The 26363-nt window shown below is 41.4% G+C and overlaps 1 protein-coding gene across 2 annotated transcripts in view; it reads right to left on the reverse strand.

The window, feature by feature from the left end:
- Nucleotides 1-26363, reverse strand: part of LOC105202277 — a 109280-nt gene that overhangs the window by 53433 nt on the left and 29484 nt on the right. For both annotated transcript variants that reach the window (XM_039455239.1, XM_039454893.1), the window contains exon 2: nucleotides 20231-20725. In XM_039455239.1, coding sequence (XP_039311173.1) covers nucleotides 20231-20405 — 175 coding nt within the window. In that variant the 5' untranslated portion in view covers nucleotides 20406-20725. The remainder of the gene's footprint in view (nucleotides 1-20230; nucleotides 20726-26363) is intronic.

Genomic DNA, 26363 nt, shown 5'->3' on the forward strand with positions numbered 1-26363 from the left:
AAGTATGTGGGCTTTATTTATGTACCGAAAATAGACCTTTGACTAACCCAATATAGATGTCATTACTTGTACTATATCAGTAAATAGTTTTGGAAGCGTCGGTTTCTGTGTTTTTGCGACGCCATTAGTTTTTCTGTGTTTATGCAACAAACTTGGCTGTTTGCTATTATAATGATAGTTATAACAGTCTAATGAAAATTTTGCAAATCTGAAACCTTATGATAGGCACTACTTGTCATTATTAATGGTAAAAATTGGATGCGTGGCGCGTCGTACTTGCCGAGCGCAGTCTCACCCAAGAAGTAAAAAAGACCAGAATATCATTATTAGCAACAAGAAAGGAATATAATGAGGCTGTTGAACTCGTGGAAAGACAGATTTATGGGGCAGGCATCGCAGATTAAAAAAAAATTAAAAATTTTTAACTTTATACACAAAAAATCAGTTACCAAAACTTTTAACGCGTTTTTCTCAAAACACAGTTTTTCAAATTTGCGTGCAACGTCACTCTTACAATTTTTATCCGATTGATTTAAAATTTTAACACAATCTTCTTGTAACTATTCTACAGGGAAGTACGTAGGTTTTTTGCGAAATGTTGAAAACTCTTTTTGTAATCTACATTTTTTAAACAAATTTTTAGGTGAAAAATGCACTTTTCTATAAATAGCTGCCATTTCGATAAAATTTAATATTTTTAAAAATCTCTACGTACTTCCTTAGTTTTGAATATGTAGATAATGTAGATTTTTTTTGTTTGGTTTCAGCATAAACCATGTTGCAGAAAACTTGCTCGCAAAAATTCATCTTTAAGAAAGGACGATTTTGAAAATGGGCCAGTACGCCGCCATTTTGTGCATAAAAAAAAATTAAAAAATGTTTTTTTATTCGTCAATATATGTACAATAAACCCCTCTAAGCTTTTTTTATATAAAGTTATTCATTTATCGACAATAAATTTCCAAACTTAGATATCATTTTAGGGTGGTTAGCCCTTAATGTAAAAATAATATTACGCACTCATAAGGAATAAATACCGAAAGATGTTAGCATTATCAAGGCTAAATGTAAATCAAATTAATAAAATACAATGTACGAGAGTTATTTTTTAATTAACCTTTGATAACATCATACAAAATTCTTAACTGCAATACAGGGTATCAATCATGTAACTATTTTCCTAGGGCGGAAAGTGAAAAGTGAAAAATTTTACCATTGAAATTCATGGCAAAATTTTTCACTTTTTACCTTTCCGCCCTAGGAAAAAAGTTAGGTAAATGTTTACAACAGGGGATCATCCTTTGCCGATCTTGATCTTGACATATGTTATCAATGGGAAAATCTGACAAGGGGAGGACCACATGAGTCACCCTGAAATTTTGACCCCAATTTTTTTAATTATTCTGAAGACGAAAAAAAGTTTACGTCTCCTGTTGTTTGATCGAATAGACCTTAGTTTCAAAGTAATAAAATTGACTATACCGCTGTGCGCCTTATAAGCCTTCCCGGTAAGTGTTCTCCCAACCAGTGCAGTATGGCTCTGTGCTTGCCTCGTAATCGTGAGAGTTTGCTCCCGAAGGTGAGCAATAATTTTTTTTAATAAGTGTTTTTATTTATTAAACAAAACAAAACGCAGGTTAAGGCTCTTATAAATAAATTAAATTCGAAAATAATGAGCTCAAGAGCCACGCTGGATGTCGGGTGCGAGTAAATAAATAACAAATAAATTCAATGTCAGGCAAACGTTTCGACCTTTAATGACGGTCTTCTTTAGTGATATTATAAGTCTATAAAACAACAGTTTAATCGCACTAGTTAAGAGACAAATTTATCAAAATAAACAAATAAAGATCAAAAATAAAAAAATAAAAAAATTGAAAACCAGTTACCGAATAGGTAATATCACGTCCGCGACATTGCGGGTATAAAATTTTCGACACCGATATTGAACAGACGGGCAAGCCGGCATTCGCTAACAAATTCAACTGTCAGGTCGCATCCTGTTCTTAACATTTTTCAGCGCCGGATAGTCGCGGCAGAGTGATCTGCACGCACGGCCAGTAAGTCATAAAAATCATAGACTAATGTCTATTTAACATTTCCCAGCGCCGGATAGTCGCGGCAGAGTGATCTGCACGCACGGCCAGTAAGTTGTAAAATCATATTTAACATTTTCCAGTGATGGAGGATCGCTAGAGAAAAACTGCGACACTCGAAAAGTAATAAAATCTCAATCCAACATTTTCCAGCGTCGGATGGTTGCGGCGGAGAAGTCCGCTCACACGGCACTTGAAAGCTACCGCGACAGAGAAATCTGTTGCGCGACCGTTAAAGTCATAAAATCGTGAACTGACATTTCCTTGACATTTCTTAGTGCCGAATGGTCGCGGCGGAGAAGTCCGCTCGCACGGCACTTGAATTTGAGTTTCCTCATTTAAGAAATCTGAGTGGTGGTTGCATCAGCAGCAACCCCCACTAAGAGTACCGACTTGCCGGGCTTTTCTCAGAGCTTTGTCTTAAAATCGTATAAATAGGGATGCAGCCCGCGACTCCGAGCAGTTCGAACTCGATAGTCGAGATCAGGGCTAGTAAAGCCGAAACAGTTCCGTGTCGCAATCGTAGCGACCGAGTTCTGTCCGAGCTATTAGTTCGCGTTGATCGATACAGCGAATCATACTCATTCCATTCCTAATTCAAAATCAAGTTCCAATCCAGCGCTAATATTAAGTCGAGCCCACTTCTAATCCTAGTTGAGATTAACATTAATTCTAACTCCTAATTTAAATTCCATTCTAATTCTAGTATAACGTAGTTATAGCTTGAATAAGTTGTGTTGCTTTCTTCCTTACGCTTATGGCAATAAATTGTAATTTACACGCTTAAACGCTTTGCTCAATTCCCACCCCTACTTCCTCTCATCTGCACGCAATATCGCGAGTATAGTGCACAAGCAGAAGCGTTACGGTCAAGACCCGAAGACAATGAGCAACCAGGAAGGACGAGGACATCACCTGACTGGTGCAGCCACCAAGGCATAGGCAACAGTCTCAGAAGCAACCGCCATTCTAAAAGCTAAGTCGCAACGCCCAATAAGGAATGTCACATAACGTGTATTTTTCAACCCGAGCTCCATACTTCAATTGGCTTAACTCCGCGTTGTGTAGCCTAGCCACCTTCCATCAGCACCAAATTAATCACAATATCATTTGCGACAAGTGCCAAAATAACCTACCCACTTGCGACCGCGTATATTACAACTCAATCACGCGTCACCATTTAATTGTCGGCGGGGACGAAGAAGCCATACGCTGCTCGTCCTGCAATCGTTTAATCTCATTTCCGGAGACCGCGGTTGACTGCGTCAAGTGCTACAAAGCACTAAACGATCTCGCGCGTCATTTATACGATTCAGAAGACAAGCCGTATCTTATCATCCAGCCTACTGTTATAGAGATCGAAGAAACGTGTTCGTGCCCCGAAGAATAATAATCACATACGATAAATTAAAGCATGTGCCCACCGCCGCGCATTGCCATTTTCTCGGTCCGTGCCCAACGCGAAGCGAATCGCTTGTTCGGTATATGGCTATGCAGTGCCCGGTGCGTAACCTCTCTGTATTTTCGCAACGACGACGAATCAACGGTATTATGGCTTGAGTGTAAAAGCAAGCACTCGAGCACCAAGAAGGGAGATTATCTCGGGGTAATTACTCACTATATCCATCTTGGCCATCCATATAATCCGCAAAAGTGCGATTCTTGCTACGCGCCCGTATCTGCCCCCCGCCACCCTCTCGATTGTGACCGTTGCCCCCACGAGTTGGAAGAATTCATAACGTATTTAATACGAGAAGGAGATAGTCCCTGGAACGACTCTGACGCTACCATACTTGCGCTCTCGCGGCACACCCTTTAAGGTTACAAAACTTCCCTCACTAGGCCATCGGTCGTGGAAAATCGGGCCCGTCCGCCGGTAAATCCGACGATGCGATCCGCTCCTGGGCTGTGGAGCTTAGGCTTCGAAACAGCCAGTTTCGCCGAAACGCGCGTATTCTGCCCAACGGCGACCGCGCTCGGTCGGGACGTAACAGTAGAGATTGTGCATAACCGCGGTATACATCTTATTTCAACGTCTTAGCATAATAATATTGTGAACGACCTCACAGAGCGTGTGCAGAGACAAGAGTTTCGTAAAACCACATAGATTGGTTGCTAACAAATAAATAAATAAATAAGAAAATGATATTAAAACGATGACTTTAAAACTTGTGACAAATAACAATACAAATAAATAGTTAAAAAAAGGGAATAAACGAAAAATGAACAAAAAAAATTAAATAAGTAAAAATAAATATGAACGCTGTACAAGTCGTTAGATATAAAATTGTAAAAAAACGCTTTATAAAATCATGCAAATTCAAAAAAAAAGGGAAAAGAAATTAAATCGAAGCAAAAATTATATACAAAATACCTCTCAGCACCGAAACTCGTGTCACAGCCTTGAGATGGGATGTTACATCTCGGTGAGAATAGATACAAATAATAAGGATCAAACCGAGATAGCCTCGGTGGCCCAAACGAAAGGAATAGAAAGAGAAGGAATGATGAGCCTAAGAAGGGGGAATACGATCGAGGATAGAAAGATACGCATCCGAGAGAAGTTCAGTATCGCTTTGTTTATTGAGTCCATGCATTTGATTTTTAATGTGTAACATCTCGGATATAGATCTTTTAACATAAGATAGCTCCTTGTCTAAAATTTCAACGTTTTCCCAATCAAATTCGTGATTTTCTCCAATGCAATGTAACGAAATAACTGAAGGAGAACTGGCTTTCCTAATGTCTGCTTTATGTTCGCTGACTCTTGTTTTTAATTGGCGTTTCGTCTGTCCCACATAAGAAGAACCACAGTGGTTACAATTAATTTTATAGACCACGTCATTACAAGAAAAACGCTCTATATGGTCTTTGCCAGTAGTTATAAATTTATTCAGTTTAGAAGGGAAGACGTGAACGCAACGCTGCAGTTAAACTTACATGAGAAAGACGAAAATTTCTCCGACTCAATGTAAGGGATCGTAAAAAATCTTTTTACACGTTTATCTTCAACGCAGGTGTCATCTTTATAAAAATGGTGTTTGAGTCTGAAATTTATTATGGAGAAAATAAAATTTAAAATAGTTATTTTCCAATAAAATGTTGACTAAAATTATGAAGTTCTTACGGTGAAATTGAGGATGCGATAATAACAGTAATTTGTTAACCATACCAAAAATAACACCCTTTTTATGACACAGGGGATGGTGTGAGAAAAAATTTAAGTATTTTCCTGAGAAGGTTGATTTACGATATTGATCGAAAATAATCTTATTATTCACCCTCATAAGCATAACATCAAGAAAACTGATTTTCCCCTCGATCTCTCTCTCCATAGTAAATTGTAAACGGTCATCTGCTCTGTGATCACGTGAGTACTGCCACTTGCTTGCTTGTTTGCTCCGCTTTCTGAGCTTTATTTCTGCTGCTTTCTGCCCTCCGGGGCCGCTTCTTTCAGCCTCTGTCTGTCAAGGGCCTCTTTCACTTGACACCTCACTGTCGCGGTGAGTGTCAATTTCACTTTTCGGCGTTCTCTCGCTGCTTTTCTGGCCATCTCTACTCCTGGAGGTTATGGGTCTCTCTTAGCGGCATTCTGCTCTTGCGCCTGCGCCGTGACCGGAGCGCTTTCGGCGTTCTGCTACTCATCGCCGGCGAGCGCGCGCCTGAGTGCGTTCTCAAACCTACCAGCTCCACATCACCTGTGCGTCCCGCAACACTTCACGGGCCGGCCTAACTATCTCCAGCCAATCAGCATGCCTCTGTCCTGCCGAGTGTGCAAAAGGTTTCTGTCGGCGACAACTGCAATCCATTGCGAGCGCGATGCGAAGCACACCTTCCACGCGGAATGCTTGGAGCTCCCCTCCGACTCAGCAACCTCTCCGGACATTTTTTGTCCAATTTGTCAGGAACCTTGCCACTCTCGTCTTTCCGCTCTCACACCAAGTGACTCAGCCGCTGTCTGCCCTGCTCCTCCGGAGTCCGATTCTGACTCCATTCTCTCCGCTCTGCTCACCAAGATGTCGCGTATCGAGACACAGCTGCGGGACCTCTCTACAATCAAGACGCAACTGCTGGATCTCTCGACTATTAAGCCGCAACTTGCAGCCCTCGACGCGCGTCTCTCCGCCACGTCGGACACCCTCACTGCGTCCATCCTCGATCTCAGGACGCAGCAGGATGCTCTCGGTAGGCGCATGGATGCCCTCGAGATGTGCGGTCCGTCCGGCGACCAACGGGAGTTCGAGGGGATCGAGGCAAGGCTGGAGACTCTTGAGCGGGCCAGGCTGAGTTCGGAACTAATCATCTTTGGTGCCAGGGAGCCACCTTCTGAAGCCCTCCGCGAGACTGTTTCGAGCATTGCTGCCGCCATTGGTGTGGAGGTCGCCCCTGGCGATATAACTTCGTGCTTTCGCATCCCTGCCAAGGGTGGACGACCTCGCCCTATCATCGTCAAGCTGATCACCTGCGACGCTCGGAACCAGTGGATCGCCGGGAAGAGAGCTAAGGGGATGCTGGATGGATCCGACGTTCCCGGTCTTCCGCCTGGTATCATCGACATCAACGAGCGACTTTCTCCTCGCGCCCGTGAGGTCCTTGGCGAGGCGCGGCGCGCTGTCAGGGAGGGACGCCTATATCGCTCGTGGGTGAGAAATGGGCTCATCCTTGTCCGGCGTCACTCTAGCACCCCCCCTATCCGCATCCGCGACCGCGTGCACTTGCAATCGCTGATCTCGGGGGCGCCGGTGCCCTCTTCGGGCGGGGCTGATGTCGGGCCGTCGTCGGACAGTACACGCTCCTCCTCTGCGCCTGCGAGCGCCGCCGGTCTTTCGCGGCCTCCCCTGGCTTCACGACCGACCCCCGCGCTGCCGGCTCCACTCGGTCCCCTCCCACGGGGTGCCCCTCCTAATATTAACTCCCACGCGGCTGCCTCGGCTAGGGTCCTGCGGTCCAGAAAGGACTGACGGTCTGCCCAGGTCGCCCGCCTGCCTCCGGAGCACCTGCGTCTCTGCCACGTGAACTGCCAGTCGCTCCTCCCCCATTTCTCTGAATTCGCGGATTTTTTCCACCGGGAGACTTTCGATATTGTTGCTATGTCGGAGACTTGGCTTAAGCCTCATGTTCCTGACAACTTCGTCTCCCTTCCCGGCTATCGCGTCATTCGACGCGACCGCGAGGGGAGGGGGGGAGGGGGGATTGGCGTTTACGTGCGCGGCGACATCGGCGCTTCTATCCTCGCAGCGTCCCCTGGTCCCTACAACTGCCAGCCTGAATATATGCTGCTTCGCGTCTCCCCAAAGGCTTCCCGTCCTTTCCTTCTAGCCGTCATCTATCGACCTCCCAAAGTCGGTCATCTTTCCATCTTCCAAGCCGACTTTGAAAAATTCCTTCCCTCTTTCCGCAACGCAGTCATCATTGGAGACTTTAACATCGACACCAACCGCTCCACTCACGACACGGAATTTCTCCTTGATTTCTGCTCCACCAATCATCTTTTTTTCGTTCCCTTCGGCAACACTCACCATACCACCACCTCCCATACTAGAATCGACCACTGCCTCGTGAGCAGCCTCTCTCTCGTAACGTCTCACCATCAACTTCCAGTTCCGTTCCTGTCCAATCACGACCTCATCGAGGTGTCACTCAACTTTCTCATCCATCGCCTCCCTCCTCGCCTTGTCACCATCCGCGATCACTCCAGGGCCGACCTACAGACTCTCCACAGTCTCCTGCTATCTTCCAACTGGCATCGCATCCGCAATTTCTCCCATGTCGACGACATGGTTCTCGCTTTCTGTCAACTCCTTACTTCTGCTCGTGACGAACTCTTCCCGCTAAAATCGTTCATTGCGAGGAGACCTCCCGCCCCTTGGATAAACGACACCATCCGCGATCTCCTGCGAAGGCGGGACGTAGCTAGGAGAGCCTTCCTCCGCCTCCCCTCTCCCTCGAGGAGGGAAACTTTTCGAGTGCTCCGCAACCAAGCCAAGGCCTCTATTAAGTCCGCCAAAAATACCTACTTGACCAAAAGGCTTGGCTCGACCTCCAGCGCAGCACGATTATGGTCCGACTTGCGCTCTCTGGGCCTCGCTAGCGCTGGGACCCAGTGTCCGCATCTAAATGTCTCCCTAGAAATCCTGAACTCCTTCTTCTCCTTAGCTCACCTCGCCTCACCCGACCCCCCTATCCCGCCGCCAGGCTTTCTTCAAATCTCTCCCTCTAGCCCACCTTACTCTCTCTCTCCCCTTCCTTGCTTCTCTGTCTCTTCCTCGCCTCTGGCTGACCCTTCCACCTTTTACTTCCTTCATATTACACCCGACGCTCTGTTGCGTGCTCTGCGCCACAGCACCTCCAACTCTTCCGGACCCGACGACATCAATCGTCGCCTCATCTTAATGTGTCTTCCGTGCATCTTTACCTTCATCCTTGATATCTTTAACCGATCCTTCACCACTTCCTCCTTTCCCTCCTCCTGGAAACTCTCTCACATTATTCCACTTCCCAAATCCAAGCATCCCTCCGAACCTTCCCATTTCCGCCCTATATCCTTGCTTTGCTTCCTGTCCAAAGTGCTCGAACGCGTTGCCTTCGAGCAACTTTCCTCCCACCTATTGACCTACAACCTTCTTGATCCTCTCCAAACCGGCTTCCGTAGGGGGCATAGCACACAAACGGCTCTACTGAAGCTGCTCGACGATGTGAGACTGGCCGTCGACAAAAGGAAGGTCACTTTGCTCGTTCTGTTCGACTTTACAAAGGCCTTCGACACGGTCTCTCACGAGCTCCTTCTTCGTAAGCTGTGCTCTTTCCGCCTGTCTCCCTCCGCCTGCCAATGGGTGCGGTCCTATCTTACGGGGCGTCACCAGCGCGTGCGTGGCCCGGACGGCTCCTTTTCGTCTTGGATGCCTGTTCTCGCCGGGGTCCCCCAGGGCTCGGTTCTCGGCCCCCTGCTCTTTTCACTCTTCATTAACGATCTCAGATCCGTCCTAAAACATTGCAACCACATCCTGTACGCGGACGACCTTCAAATTTACATTCACTTTCCACCTGCTGAAATTGACACCGCTCTCGCTAAGGTCAGAGCGGACATTGCCGCAATCGAGTCCTGGGCCCTGACCAACTTTCTCACTCTTAACGCTCGCAAAACCAAATCCATGCTCCTGGGGTCCTCCAAATTCATCAATAGCATCCCCTCCTCTCGTATCCAACTTCACCTCAACGGCGCACCAATTGAAACAACCGACAAGGTCACTAATCTCGGCATCTGTCTATCCAGCTCTCTCAGCTGGTCGGAACAAGTTCGCGGCACCTCGAGCCGCGTCAACGGCATCCTTTGGCGGCTAAAAGCTTTCTCCGGCTGCCTCTCCTTGCGCCTCCGTACTCAGCTCGTCACGGCTCTCATCTTCCCCGTCTTTGACTACTGCGCGGCCCTCTTTACAGATTTAACAGGGCAACAAAAATTAAAGCTAAGACGCCTAATGAATTCATGCGTTCGGTTCATTTTCAATCTTCGCAAGGATGAGCACATTTCGGGGTACTACGAGAGGCTGGGGTGGCTCAGCTCTGACGACAGGAGGGAGTATCTCACATGTTGCCTCCTATTTTCAATCATCCTTAATTCGTCTCCCTCCTATCTCTCAGAAAATTTCCGTCCTCTTCACCGCCCTCTCTCACACTTGCGCTCCTCCCCCTCCTCATCCCTCGATCTCGCCATCCCCTTCTGCCGCACCTCCACCTACCAACGTTCCTTTCATTCGACCGCATGCTCTCTTTGGAACAATCTCCCTCCTGCCGTCAGGGAGACTGCCTCAGCTAGCGCCTTTAAGCGCTCGCTCTTCGGCTATTTATTGAGCCGCGGTCGCGCTATAATCCCTCCCCCCCCCCGCCTGGCACATAGCGCTCCTCAGCTTCACTCACTACAAACAATACAATCACCGTTATGTTATTTCATTTGTTTTGTTTGTTATTATAGAATTATTATATAGTTTAGTTATCTCAGTTATATCTACTTCTTCTTTGCAGCTTAGTTTTCTCCTGCAATTTCGTTTGTTCTTAGTTCGTAAGTGATATTATTGTTACTCTCTACGTTTCTCTGTACTTCTGTGCGTCCTTAGAGGGCCTGCCCTAGGACAGAATAAATGCTTATTCATTCATTCATTCATTCTCTTCATTCATTCTCTCTCATTCTCTCTCTCTTCTCTCCATAGTAAATTGTAAACGGTCATGCATGGAATTAAACGTGTCAAGGATGCTCGATAACGAGTTGGACGGGGCTGCTAATATAATCTACATATCTACAGTAAAAAGATAGATGGAAAAAAAGGAATTTTAACGCCTTGCACTCCAAATCCTGCATGACCAAATCCGCTAAAATAGAAAACAACGGTGATCCCATCGACAGACAAAAAATCTGTTTGTAGCAAGTATTATTAAATTTAAAATACGTAGAATCTGTTATTAAATTTAAAGCTTTGAGAAATTCATTGACTGGAATAGTAGGTTATTTTTGGTATGGTTGACAAATTACTGTTATTATCACATTCTCAATTTCACCGTAAGAACTTCATAATTTTAGTCAACATTTTATTGGAAAATAACTATCTTTTAAATTTTATTTTCTCCATGATAAATTTCAGACTCAAACACCATTTTTATAAAGATGACACTTGCGTTGAGGATAAACGTGTGAGAACATTTTTTACGATCCCTTACATTCAGTCGGAGAAATTTTCGTCTTTCTCATGTAAGTTTGACTGCAGCGTTGCGTTCACGCCTTCCCTTCTAAACTGAATAAATTTATAACTACTGGCAAAGACCATATAGAGCATTTTTCTTGTAATAACGTGGTCTATAAAATTAATTGTAAGAACTGCGATTCTTCTTATGTGGGACAGACGAAACGCCAATTAAAAACAAGAATCAGCGAACATAAAGCAGAGAGGAATTAGGAAAGCCAGTTCTCCTTCAGTTATTTTGTTACATTGCATTGGAGAAAATCACGAATTTGATTGGGAGAACGTTGAAATTTTAGACAAGGAGCCATCTTATGTTAAAAGATCTATATCCGAGATGTTACACATCAAAAATCAAATGCATGGACTCAATAAACAAAGCGATACCAAACTTCTCTCGGATGCGTATCTACCTATCCTCGATCGTATTCCCCCTTCTTAGGCTGATCACCCCTTCTCCTTCTATTCCTTTCGTTTGGGCCACCGAGGCTATCTCGATTTGATCCTTATTATTTGTATCTATTCTCACCGAGAATGTAACATCCCATCTCAAGGCTGTGACACGAGTTTCGGTGCTGAGAGGTATTTTGTATATAATTTTTGCTTCAATTTAATTTCTTTTCCCTTTTTTTTGAATTTGCATGATTTTATAAAGCGTTTTTTTACAATTTTATATCTAATGACTTGTACAGCTTTCATATTTATTTTTACTTATTTAATTTTTTTGTTCATTTTTCGTTTATTCCCTTTTTTTAACTATTTATTTGTATGGTTGTCTGTCACAAGTTTTAAAGTCATCGTTTTAATATCATTTTCTTATTTATTTATTTATTTGTTAGCAACCAATCTATGTGGTTTTACGAAACTCTTGTCTCTGCACACGCTCTGTGAGGTCGTTAACAATATTATTATGCTAAGACGTTGAAATAAGATGTACACCGCGGTTATGTACAATCTCTACCTATTTGGTAACTGGTTTTCAATTTTTTATTTTTTTATTTTTGATCTTTATTTGATAAATTTGTATCTTAACTAGTACGATTAAATTATTGTTTTATAGACTTGTAATACCACCAAAGAAGACCGTCATTAAAAGTCAAAACGTTTGCCTGACATTAAATTTATTCGTTATTTATTTACTCGCACCCGAAATCCAGCGTGGCTCTTAAGCTCACTATTTTCGAATTTAATTTATTTATAAGAGCCTTAACCTTCGTTTTGTATTGTTTGATAAATAAAAACACTTATTAAAAAAAAAATTATTGCTTGCCTTTAGGAGCAATTTCGGATCTCACAATTACGAGGCATGCACCTAATGCACAGAGCCATATTGCACTGGTTGGGAGAACACTTACCGGGAAGGCTCTTAAGCTGCGCAGTGGTATAGCAAATTTTCACAAATTTATTACTTCGAAACTAAGGCCTATTCGATCAAACACCTGGAGACGTAAACATTTTTTTCGTCTTTAGAATAATTAAAAAAATTGGGGTCAAAATTCCAGGGTGACTCACCTGGTCCTCTCCTTGTGAGTGACATTTAAAAAATTTTAAATAAAAAAATTTTCACTTTTCATTAAAAAAATATTATTAGAGAAAGAAAAAAACAGTTTTTCTTAGTCATTTCAGAAAATATTTATTTTATAAAAAAAATGTGTTAAATAAAAAATGAAGCTTGCAATAAGTTTTATATAAGAGATCATATACATATTTTACTTAACTTCAATACGTTAGTCGTTATAGTAGAAAAACTATTTTAAAATAATTTTTTTTAATTTTCAATGGTTTTGTGTAAAAAGTAGATGCTTGGGCGAAAAAGTGACTCCGCCTGCACCCCCTCTCCCAACCGCCTCCACCCCCTTTTTCTAACTTAACCCGCCCCGTCTTAGTCGGTCCACTAATGCTGAGGTGTTTCACTACGTATAACATTTTTGTCACACAAAAAATTCCACAAGCGGTTGATATTGTACATATCTACTAAATAATTACATATTAATTAAATATAAGTAATTAAATTAATTAAATATTAATTAAATATGACGTAAGAAAGTATTAAAACAGTTATAAAACTTTATTCGTAAACAACTAGTCTGACAGGCTCGTATGCAATTTAACAACTACTTGAAAAGGCCAGTAAGACGAGCAAAAAGGTGTTAGTGTTTGTATAACTTATAACCATTATATATTAATATGGAAATCGACGAAACATTTATAGAAGTTTAGGACTATGGGCTTTAAATCCCGGACTAATGTATTTAAGAGCTTCAGGCTGTTTTGAAGATTCTGTTTGCACTTTGCGTCAATTATGTAAGAAATACACACACTGAAGGAGACTCCGTAGTGTCGAAACATTTGTGTCTCGAATATTAATAAATAATGGTTATAAGTTATACAAACACCGACACCTTTTTACTCGTCTTACTGATCTTTTCAAGTAGTTGTTTCATTCGTAAGTATTTTAAATCGTTTATTTTATTGATAAATTGAGAAACCCATGTGGTACAGAGAAACGCGTGGACGGCAAAGAGGCTCCGCCCTCCTCCTACACTCCCTCCCTGTATTTTTTCTAACCCAACTCTATTTTGGTTGTAATTTGGCCAAGGATATCGAATTGATCACGTTGCAATATTAGATTTGAATTATGACCCAGCCCCTCCCGCACCCACCCTATCATTAGTAGACTAACTGAGATGGACAGGATGGGTTAGGTTAGAAAAAATACAGGGAGGGAAAGGGAGAACCCTCCCTCGCCCACGCGTTCTCTGTACCATATGAGCTTTTGATTTTCCACGCAAAACAGTTTTCCTACTATAACGACTATAGTATTAAAGTTAAGTAAAATATGTATATAATATTTTCTATAAAGCTTATTGCAAGTTTCATTTTTTGTTTGATACATTTTTTCATAAAATAAATATTTTCTGTAATAATTAAGAAAAACTGTTTTTTCTTTCTCTAATAATATTTTTTTAATACAAAATGAGCATTACTTAAAATTTTTTGTATGTCACTCAATACCTTCCCATTAATAACATATATCAAGGTCAAGGTCATCAAAGATTGCATCCCTGTTGTAAACATTTATCAAAAATTACATGATCGATACCTGAAACCCGTTCTTGCGTAATTAAGTTGGTAGCATTGTTACTTGTATCCTCACCATTGGTCGGGATTCCATTGTTAGTGACAGTGAAGTTGCAAGCGTGTCGACTACGATTGAGTCTACCATCAAGTGCAAAGTACATACGTTCTGTTCTCCCACCAAGTGCAAGTGCTTCCTGTTATTCGCTTTTTGCAGGCCAAAAGGAACAATGCAGCTGAAATTCATCAAAGAATGTGTCGTATGTACGGTAACAAATTCATAAGTGACGGCGTAACGTGTGATTGGGTAGGCAGAAGGACGTACCGACATTCACGACGAGGCCAACAGGGGAAGAAAATCTGTGGAAACTGAAGTCATCGTTCACACAATACATTTATCGATGAATTTTAGCTGCATTATTCCCTTTGGCCTGCAAAAAGCGAATAACAAAACGCACTTACACTTGGCGGGAGGACAGAACGTATGTACTTCGCACGTGGAGGTAGACTCGATCGTAGTCGACATGTTTACATGCTCGCTACTTCACTATCACTAACAATAAAATTCCGACCAATGGAATACAGATAACAGTGCTACCAACATAAATGCGTAAAAACGGGTTCTGTATTGCAACTAGGAATTTTGTACAACATTATCGGAGGTTAATTAAAAAATAGCCTTTGTATATATGGCTTAAATGAATCAATCAAATTAATTATAAATATAAAAGCCATTCTACGAGCCACCGCTGTTATTCGTGCATACAAAGTAATGATATCTATTATTAATTATTACAATTTTCAAACGTTTCGCAATTTTTGTATTAAATTCTTTTCAGTGCACCGTGTAAATTACAGATCACATCTGCAAAAGTAAAACAGAATTTAAGCTTGCTCCCGCCTCAAGCAAATTCAAAAAAATCAAGTATATGGAAATTATTGTTTATAATAGTCTGAAGATGGAGCGTCAAATTATTAAAATCAGCAAAATTAATTTAATTTAAAACATAAAAACTTTCGAAAAACGAAAGGCTGACCAATCGAGTAACGAGACAACAAGCCCATGTCGGTGTAAGGATACAATAGTAATGATGTGGAGAGAGATAATCCATCGAGTTAATAGAGCTCTTTCGACCACGTTCATCTCACTGTCTCACAACAAATAAGGATCTCATTATCTATGAGATGTTATCTATTAAATCATAGATAGAAGCTAACAAATCAGTATCGCTTTGAAGAGTCAACCCTGACCCTGATTTCTTTTTTTATGAATATCATCTATTGTGAGACAGCGAGATGAACATGATAAGGAAAGTGCTCTTCTTCTTCTTTTTAAAGTGCCATGCAGATTCCCGCGTAGGCGTCCTCCGTTCTTCTCTCGTCATATTAATAGCAGCCCGTTGGAGAGACTGGAAATCATGTATCCCCGTCCAGTGTCTGATGTTCCTGAGTCAGGACAGCTTCTTTCTTCCTAGTCCTCTCTTTCCACCTTCAATTTTTCCCTGTAGAATGAGGCGTTGGAAGTGGTATCGTTCTCCCCGTATAATGTGGCCAAAGTAGGAAATTTTTCTTTTCTTAATGCATTCGAACAGTTCCCGGTTCTTGAGTCTAGCCATACGGAGCACATTTGTGTTCCGCACATGATCAACTCATTTTACCTTAAGCATCCGTCTCAACATCCACATCTCAAATGCCTCCAGTTTGTTGATAGAAGCAATTTTAAGCGACCATGTTTCCACTTTGTATAACAGAATTGACCAGACATAGCACTTCACCATTCTATATCTGATCTTGAAACTAAGATTCTGGTTTGTCACGAATTTTTTCAGTTTCAGAAAAGTTGCTCTTGCCTGTTCGATTCTGCATCTTATCTCGGGTTCCGAATCCCCTCTGTCATTCACACTGCATCCCAGGTATTTAAACCTTGTTACTCTTTCCACCGGCTTTCCATCGAGATGTAGATTAATGTTTGGAAGCTCGTTTCTGGAGACCACCATGAATTTCGTTTTGCTATTATTAATTCGTAACCCGATTTTCTTACTTGCTTCATTGACCGCATTTAGCAGTGTTTGAATGTCATCTTCACTGTTCGCCATGATTGCAGTGTCATCTGCATATCGTATATTATTAATAAGGAGTCCATTAACTTTGATTCCTATATGATTGCCAGAGGTTGCTTGAATGAAAGCTCTTTCCACATATAGGTTGAACAGCATGGGGGACAGGATACATTCTTGTCTCACGCCTTTCTTTATTTCAAATTCCTCTGTTGTTAGTGAGTTGTGTGTACGCACTTCTGCCGTTTGGCCCCAATACAAATTGGCAATGAGCCTGACGTCTCTGCTATCCATGCCGAGCTCTTGAAGGTACGTTATTAGTAGCTCATGTTTGACGTTGTCGAATGCTTTTTCATAATCTACGAAGCATATGAATACGTCTTTATATTAGTCAAGACAGTTTTGCACCAGGGTGTAAAGGCTAAAGACAGCTTCTCTGGTTCCAAAACCGCACTTAAAGCCAAATTGGCTGTGTCCTCTGGCCTCCTCGCATCTTCTATAGAGTCTTGTATGCAAGATTCTCAAGAAGAGCTTTAGAAAATGACTCATCAAGCTGATAAGCCGATATTCTTTACATCTTCTTGCGTTGTTTGATTTTGGTAGTGTAATGAATGTGGAGCGCAGCCATTCTTTGGGAAAGTTTCCGGTATTATAGATCTTGTTGAAGAATTTTACTACCGTTTTTATGTTCTCTTCATTTATCAGGTGGAAGGTTTCCGAAATCATGTTATCTGGTCCTGGAGCTTTATTGTTCTTTGATAGTTTAATAGCATGAAGGACCTCACTTTCTAATATACTTGATCCTGATACTTGGTCCTCACCATCCAGCAGTGTGTGTATGCTCTTCGGTCTATCATCGTCAAACAGGTTGGCTGTATATGTTTTCCATGTTTCTAACAGTTTGTCTGGCTTTAGTATAATTCTGTCCTGTTCATCCATGATGTGATGCATCGGTTTTTTCCTATGTAGTCCGGCTATTTCTTTTACCTTTTTATGGAGATGGAAACTATCGCCTATATGATATAGACCCTCGGCTTTTACACATTGCTCTTCCAGCCATTTTTCCTTTACAGTTCTTATCTCATTACGGATTTTCCTCTGATATTGTCTGTAACCCTCCATGTTTTTACGATTTTTGCACTATCTGCGTTCTTCCATGAGGTTTAGTATTTTATCAGTCATCCACATCTTTTTGTTTCTTGTCTCCCTCTCTTGTAAAAAAGTCTTGTTCGAGTTTTCCAAAGCACTCTTGATACCGATCCAGCATTCCTCAATATCATCTGTCTGGACAACACCTGAGAGCTGATCGTTTAGGTGTTCCACATACTTCGATCTTATTTGATTGTTTTTGAGTAGTTTGGCATTAGGAGCACTTGTGATCTTCTTTCTTTTAGCTTTTGCTAGTCGTAATCTGATGTTCGCACATAGCGGGTTATGATCAAAATCGATATCCGCCCCTGGCATTGTGACAACTTTAGTGATGGAGTTCCTAAACCTATGATTGATCATTATGTAGTCTATTTGATTTCGTACTATTTGTTGGCTATTATCCTGTGGCGATCTCCACGTGTATAGACGTCTTGGTGGTAGTTTGTACCATGTGTTTGACATAATGAGATCATTCTCCCCGCAGAACTGGACCAACCTATATCCTCTGTCGTTTCTTTGTCCCAAGCCATGGTCGCCCACTATTTGATCCACTCTGCCTGTACCTATCTTAGCGTTGATGTCTCCCATGACTATGGTTATTTCATGCGGCTTTGTTGCATTTAGTGCTTGGTCGATGTGTTTGTAGAAGGTGTCTATTTCTTCATCCGGTTTATCTGCTGTGGGGGCGTATACTTGGATGATGTTGATGTCTATTGGTTTTCCAACCAGTTGAAGAAGGATGAAAGTGCTCTTAACTGATGAATTATCTCTTTCCATATCATTACTGTTGTGTCCTTATACTGACATGGGCTTGTTGTCTGACTATTCGGTCGGCCTGCTCTTTGTTTTTTGTAAGATTTATGTTTTAAATTAACTCTTACTAGCCAATGTAATTTTTTGTTCCTCAGTAGCCAATGTGAGGTCATTCGCGTTTTATGCTTCTGTTAAAAAAAAGACAACATAATAAAATGGTTTTCAATCATAATTTTACTTGTTAATTTTAACCTTCTAGTATACAATTAAAAAGTGAAATAGCAATAACAATTGATGAAACTATATTTTGGCAAATATGTGAATAAAGTTTCAATAAAAAGTTAAAAGCTACAAATATTGTGCAAATATATTTATTATAAAATAAAATATTATAGAAAATAAAAAATTATTTACTTCCAATTTTAGCACCTTTACCAGCCAAGCTGGAGTCAGTCCACCGTGATTTTCACACCGACATAACTATTAAAATAACAGCAGTTGAAAAGCGTTACTGCGGCGCTACATTCCCCTAACAACAAAGTTTTTTTAAGTAGGATATGTATAGACGCGTGTAGCACGTACTGTACCGGCATACGCAATGCGAGAAATTTTGCGTGAACGCAAGTGACCCCACGTTAGCTAGTAAAGGTTAAATTGACTTTGCTGATTTTAATAATTTGACGTTCCATCTTTAGACTGTTATAGATGATAATTAATTTCCATACACTTGATTTTCTTGAGCTTGCTTGAGGCGGGAGAAGGCTTAAATTCTGTATTACTTTTGCGGATAGTGAGTTATAATTTATGCGGTTAATTGAAAAGGATCCAATAAGAGAATCAAAATGTTTAAACCTTGTAATAATTGTAACGACCCGTCTTTTTCCGCGCACGGGGCGGTGCGTGAGTGCGGACGGACCAGGACGCGGAGGGAGGTCGCCAAGAGAACTAGACTTGTATTGCTTTAGGTGGTAAATACAATAGTGCGTTTATTTCGCGTTGACTATATACAGGTGGAGTGGCTTGGGCACGACGCGCGGACGGACGCAACAAAACTTACAGACTACGCGCGGACGGACGGACGAGAAACGGAACGCGCGGACGGAACGAACGGTATTTACAGTTGGTGTTTGCCGCGGTATCGGAATCGCGCTTATTGTCGCGGCTTAGTTCGCGGAATTCCGGCCTCGAGTTTTCCGAGAACTCGAAGCCGGTGTTGACGCGCGCAGACCGTGGCCTTGCCGAAGGCCGTGGCCACGGCCGTGAATGACGCGCGCTCGGTGCGAACGTACGCGGATCGGGGATTCCCGTCGCGAGCGGTTAATACCGCGATGTTCGGCGGTGGTGATCGACTCACGCCAAGAGCCCTTGGTAGAGGCGCGGAACTCCACACCCCAGGTCGTGAGTCGATGCCTTAGCGGGGACGGCGGATCGGGAATTGCCGACCAGGATCTCCTGGTGGAGCCCAAGGTGTACTTGAGCCCGTTTCTATCGGCGGTGTCGGAGAGGCGGAAGGCTCTTGCCAAGACTGCTTGGCGGAAGCTAAGGCTCTTAACTCCCAAGTGAGCGCTAGGATGGGCTTCTTCTATGGATCGGACAGTGGGCGGAGAAGAAGACCGCTCGACTCTCGGAGCGGCGGCGCTTATATACCCGAATCTCGGGAGCAGGGACGGTGCGGGGGTACGGAACGGTACGGAGTCGGTGGGGGTCTCCCCGCTGCTCGAGATCGGTCCGGCGGTCGCCACTCCGGTCGAGCGCGTGCGCGCGGAGATCTGTCACGCAGATCTCACATGCGGATGCGTCAACGCGCGCTACGCCGGTATCTGAGTGTATTTTCGGCGCTATGCGCCAGGTTTCTGCTGTCCGGCGGTTGTTCGGCCGGACAGCCCGGAACGATGGATGGTCCGAGGGGGGAGCGGAAAGGCGGTTTGTTACATAATTAATAATAGATATCGTTACTTTGTACGCTCTAATAACAGCAATAGCTGATAGAAAAGCTTTTACATTTGTATTTAATTTGATTAAATCAAATTAATTGAACTCACTATAATAAAGTTAAGAGTTAAGCTCAATAAAATTAAAGAAGTTTTTCTAATTACAATGAAGTTTTTTGCTGTATTACTTACATTTGTTGTTTATTTTATATATTTAACGCACTTTGTTTTATTATTTTATTATTTAAAAATATTAATACACGTGCACACATACATACACATTTACATAGAAAGAGAGAAAACAAATAGCAGAGGCATTTGTGTGTCTAGTAATAAATATAAGGATTGTAATGTTGGATCTATGCCTTGTATTAATATTAAATGAATAGTCGTGCCAGTATTTAAATGACGACGTTACGAAAGAATAAGATTCTCACCTTCAACGACGTTGTATGACTTGAAGGACGGATATTGTAAGACATCAAATTCATACTCATCGCTAGAAACAAGGTAGAGAGTGATAACGATCAAACATGGCAGCAGAATCAGAACAAGGCCAGGACGTCGGCAGAAGCACTCGGTGAAGCGTGACCATTTCGCCTTCCACATCATGTTGTCGTGATCACGCTTTTTTCAGAATCATGAGAGATCAAAAGTGATCCCACATGATATCGTGAGTTCCGTCGCTCTTCTATTAATTTCGTTATATTTTGTGATTGGTTTATCCTTGTCAAGAAGAACGTCTCAACTGTTTGCCACTTGTCGCCTATTTTTGTCATACGACATCGCTGATAGCGATATAGACAACTGTCTTTTCTCGAATCATCGTTCTCTTCATCCCTAGCTTCTTCGTCTTTCCCTTGACAAGAAAAGATGATCATCGAGCAGCCGCCGTATTTCGCAGATTTACTATTTCGTTGAGGTTTCTTGTTCTGAAATCAAAAATCAAATTTTTTCAACATCTTGTAAGAAATGGGAAGTGAGCTACATTTACATCTAGAGATTTATATCTATATCATGTGCAACTTTATTTATATTATGTACCAAGGTAAGTCTAGTCATAGCAACCGTTTATATCGTAATCAAAGCTAAATCGCCATTACGACGCCACCGCTCCTTTATGCCATTAACTGTTTATTTTATTGCAAACTTAAGATTATGTTGACAATTTTACAGTTATATAGAGTAAACTTGGGTATTATGGAAAAGATATCCGTAGTCTATAATTTTTCCAATAATTGCTAAATAATATTTTTATAATTATTCCGAAATATTATTTATACTTGCGGTAATTTATATGGCTACACTATTCGTAATAATCTTATTTTAAATATTATAAAACATTTTTACTTTTGACTGCCTGCAAAGTTTTGTATATGTCTTCTAAAAGCTGTTATAACATGGAATAAATTACAGTTACCGTAATCAACGTTACATACATTACCTGTAATGTGACTCATAATGTGTACTTTTACTTGTACTATTTTTTTATATACAGTATAGTGTTACGCCCGTGACCGTGAAATCTTCAAAGATTTCACGGTCATCCTGGTATTTGACGGCCATATGGCAAAAATCGATATATAAGAATACTTCAATATGTAAGAATAATGAAAATATAAAGAAAATTACGAACATAAATTAAATGTTGAATAATTTTGCAAAGGAACGGCGAGGGTACAAAATTTAAATCTTTACATTTTAGTGATACAAATTGTTGCGCGTCGAGTGTGATAGTACGGGCTGATTCTGCTCATGGCAAGAGTGTTTTAGGTAAAACTTCGGAAAAACTGCACCACCCTTAACGGCTTTGATCTTTATATATGTTATAGAGGCATAAATACTGAACAACATTTCCTTATAAATTAATCGGCAATCTCGTGCAGTTTTTGAGATATACTTAAAGAAAAGAAAAACAATTTTTCTTAATTATTACAGAAAATATTTATTTTACAAAAAAATGTGTCAAATAAAGCTCTTGAAATTGTTTACAATAAAACTCCTATGCATAATTTTCTTAATTGCAACAGTATACGTATAATCATACTTTTAAATAGTCCATGCTCGTAATTGTGAAAATAAAAAATATAAATGGACAAATATGCTCAAGTAGGGTCCATGCACGTATAATAACTACATATATAGTCACACATATACACGCGCGCGCACGGGGGACACGGGGGTTAACGGCCCACTCCCCAGCACCCCCTCCTCTGTGTGTGTGTGTGTGTGTGTGTGTGCGTGCGTGCGTGCGTGCGTGCGTGCGTGCGTGCGTGCGTGCGTGCGTGCGTGCGTGCGTGCGTGCGTGCGTGCGTGCGTGCGTGCGTGCGTGCGTGCGTGCGTGCGTGCGTGCGTGCGTGCGTGCGTGCGTGCGTGCGTGCGTGCGTGCGTGCGTGCGTGCGTGCGTGCGTGCGTGCGTGCGTGCGTGCGTGCGTGCGTGCCGTGCGTGCGTGCGTGCGTGCGTGCGTGCGTGCGTGCGTGCGTGCGTGCGTGCGTGCGTGCGTGCGTGCGTGCGTGCGTGCTTGCCTGCCTGCCTGCCTGCTTGTTTCGCTCCCAAGGCAGAAAAGGGTGGACCTATTTTGTATGACCATTTATTACAAATGTATATACTTATTTTAAAACAGTTTTTTTTTTATAACGACTAATGCATAGAAGTTAGGTAAAATATGTACTACATGGGCTGAAAAGTCCCGAGATTTTTAATAAAAACAAGCGTTTTTTAGGCAAAGTTATATTTATTCCTCAACATAGGTGCCTTCGAGTGCGATACACTTGGTATAGCAATCATCCAACATTTCAATGCTCTTTCTGTAATACGTCCAAGCCTTCAAAATACGCCTCGGTTTCTGCGATGACTTCCTCATTCGATGTGAATCTCTTTCCCTGGAGCCACCGCTTGAGATTTGGGAACAGATAATAGTCGCTGGGGGCCAAGTCTGGAGAATACGGCGGGTGAGCAACCAATTCGAATCGTCATTGGTCCAATTTGGCCATCGCTTTCAAGGATGTGTGTGACGGTGCATTATCGTGATGGTACAGAACTTTTTTCTTTGCCATATGAGGCCTTTATTCCGTCGTTCAGGTTGTTTAATAACGCTGCATAATATTCTCCCATAACTGTTCTTCCCTTCTGCAGGTAACCGATAAAAATTATGCCATGCACATCCCAAAAAACGGAGGCCAAAACCTTCCCAGTCAAGCGTTGGTCTTTTGATCGCTTTGGTTGACTTTCGTGGCTTTTCAGCCACTGCAGACTGCCTATTGGACTCAGGCGTATGATAATGGATTCACGTTTCATCCATTGTCAAAAAACATCGAAAAAAGTCCGCTTGATTACGCTACAACAACGCCAAACCAGCCGTTGAATCATCAACGTGCGGCTGTTTTTAATCGATGGTCAGCAAACGCGGCACCCATCACGCAGATAGCTCTTTCATACCCAAAACATCGTGCAAAATATATCCCACCCATTTTTTTGAGATGCCAACGATCTCAGTTAACTCGCGCAACTTCACTTTCTGACCATTTAAAACAATTCGATGCACTTGCTTTACGATTCGTAGCCTCTTTTGATCTTCCAGAGCGAGGTGCGTCTTCAGTGCTTGTACGATCTATTTTAAATTCACTAAATTATAGATAAACTGTTGTTCTCGAAGGAGCGGATGTGAAATAACATTTCTTCAACCATTTCATTGATTGTTTAGGAGTTTTTCCCATCAAAAAGCAATGTTAGATCAATATGCGATATTCCTGTTTTTTCTTTTTTTACGAAGGTGAAGGTAGCGATACTTAAACGACTGTAGCTTGTAAACAAATGAACAAAATGTCATGAAACTTCACACATAAACTAGTGACAGATGAACCTCTCGAAATAAATCATGTTCATTTTCTAGTGGTTTCATCCCGGGACTTTTCAGCTCATGTAGTATATGATTTTTTTTGTAGAGCTTATCACGAGCTTTATTTTTTTTTTTTTGTAAAATGAATATTTTTTGTAATAATTTTAAAAAAATTGTTTTTTTTTCTAAGTATATCTTAAAAACTCTACGTGACCGCCGATTAATTTATAAGGAAAAGTTGTTCAGTACCCATGCCTCTATATAAAGGTCAAAGTCATTAAGAGCGGTGTAGCTTTTCCGAAGTTTTACCGTATTCTTGAATCTAACAGGGGTTGGGGGTAGTTTTCGAAGAAGTGACGAGGATACAATATCTGAAATTTTATATTTTAGCGGTACAAAGTGTTGCGCGTTGAATTTTCGAGAATGATTTTGGTCGTGGCAAAGGGTACTTTATTCTTGAACCTAAAAGAGTTGAATTTAATTAGGTTTTGTTTCATGAGGAATGGATCAACATATTAACTTTCTTTTGGGGATACAAATTAGAACAAATTCAGTTCATTCCACTGCTATTCTTTTTTCCTTATGACTCGCATGACAACGGACGATGAAGTATCGAGTGCTTTAGCAGGCGTGAGTATTAGACGCAATAAAAGACCGGACTCTAAGAATAAATACGACAAGAAAGAGCATTCAACGAAGGTAATAGTCGAACAGCAGAAAGAACATGGAATGCTTTTATTACTGTAAAAAGGTAGGACATATGGCTAGAGAATAGGCTTGTTCGAGTTGCTTGAAATCTCCAAAAATTTTTGCACCCGAGATGAGATAAATATATATTCGGCCGTAAGAAAAAGAGAGATGATAAAGATATTAATACAAATAGGGCAACAGGTCTAATGTCGCAAGCTTTGACTAAACAACAAGTTCAGTTCAGACAATGTTGGTATCCGTCTCTCTACCGGACTAAACAACAAAACTAATGCAGAAAGTGGAAGCACCATTGACTTAGGAAATTGTAGACCAAGCGTAAACTACTATCTTAGAAAAGAGAGGGTGTGATAATCGACGTAAGGGGAAAAACACTCATAGCTTATGGGCCATAGGACAAATTTGATTAGATTTGGAAATATTCGGCACATTTACGCACACGTGAAGGTGAGTTTGTTCGTTATTTCCTCTTATTGCGTTTATCACTATCCCCGCAAGCTTACGCTCGGGGTGTGGAAAGCATTAGTAACTGCACCATCGGCCAATATTGTGTCATCGGCCAATCAAAAGGGAAATCGAGAATGCAAATTACTGGAGGAACTCGAAAGACATTTGCTAAGCAGTGACGCAAGAAACATCGGGACAACCGACAATGGCGCCTCTCGTCATATAATCTTCCAGTGCGATGGGCCCGTGAATTTCCAAGAAAGAGATGGCGATACTGTCACATTCAGAGTAGAGTCCCTACAAGTAAGAGACTAGCCAATCTTCCAGTTCGATTAAAAATGGAGTATTAGTTACTATAGTTTATGTAGTATAATTACTACATAAAACAACAACTCAATTTATCAAATTTCAACTAAGAAAAAGTTGTCAGCCAAGACAATTAAATAAACCCGTTTCTAACAGCAAAACTATGGCTATGCACCTACCTAGATAACCAAGCTAGATTCAGCACATCAGGCAAATTAATGTATTGCATGTATTGTTGTGAATTTGCAGGAAATTTGCTGGCTACAGAATTTAACGTAAAACTGAGTCAGCAACAGAAGAGCAAAAACACAACATCAGTTAATGAAATATTAAGAGCAAACGTTTATTAATAATAACATATCATGTTGACAGCAAACTGTCGGCTTGTAATGAGCTTGCATTTGTATATGTCATAATGACAGCAATATGTCAACAAAATGATGGCACGTATAATATCAAAAGTTTAATACAAAAAGTAGAATATTTGGTGAATATTGTTAAAGATTCTAAATTGCAGCTTATTATCGACAATTTGGTGACATGACAATATTTGGTCCCGCCGTGTGTAAGACCTCACGCGAAGTGAGTGCTAGCGCCACCGCTAGGCGGCCACGCCGCGGGAGATTTCTCGTGAGTCAAGTGCGACTACAGGCGTTATATGGCGCCACCGACAACCGACTCCCCAATTCATACCATGGTTCATACTTCAGTGAGTTTCTAGGAGCTACATGTTGTAACATCGAGAATAATACTCGCTCTCATTCTTTTATGACGTGTGTATGGAACGCTGTTCCACATAAAATTTTATATTTTTGGTACAGAAATCCCGATCAATTCTGGATTACATTTTTTTAAATCAGTTTTAATCGCACATTTTCGGCAGTGAAGTATCTTAAGACTATATTAATATTCTGGTAAAAGAATTTTGCAAATATTGCAGCAGATATATACAAATTTCTTGCAAGAATTTGACTGCAGCATCTTTCAGAAGAATTGAGTATAATGTGGAAAAAGATCGTCTTGTTGGCAGAATCTTTCAAGAATCTGCTGCAAAATTTACTGCAGTCTTGCAGAAAATTACTACTAGGCTAGTCAGTAATCAAATTGCTGACAACAAAGCTTCACGTGTAGATATCATGTATGATGATGACTTACTGACATTTTGATATCAAACACATCAGTTGAATATAGTGCACGCATGATAACAATTTGCTGGCAATTTGCTAAATAAAGACTTTAATGACATCAAAACAATGGACAGTTTGTGGAA

The sequence above is a fragment of the Solenopsis invicta genome, chromosome 1 (assembly GCF_016802725.1).
Source record: "Solenopsis invicta isolate M01_SB chromosome 1, UNIL_Sinv_3.0, whole genome shotgun sequence".
Classification (NCBI taxonomy): domain Eukaryota; kingdom Metazoa; phylum Arthropoda; class Insecta; order Hymenoptera; family Formicidae; genus Solenopsis; species Solenopsis invicta.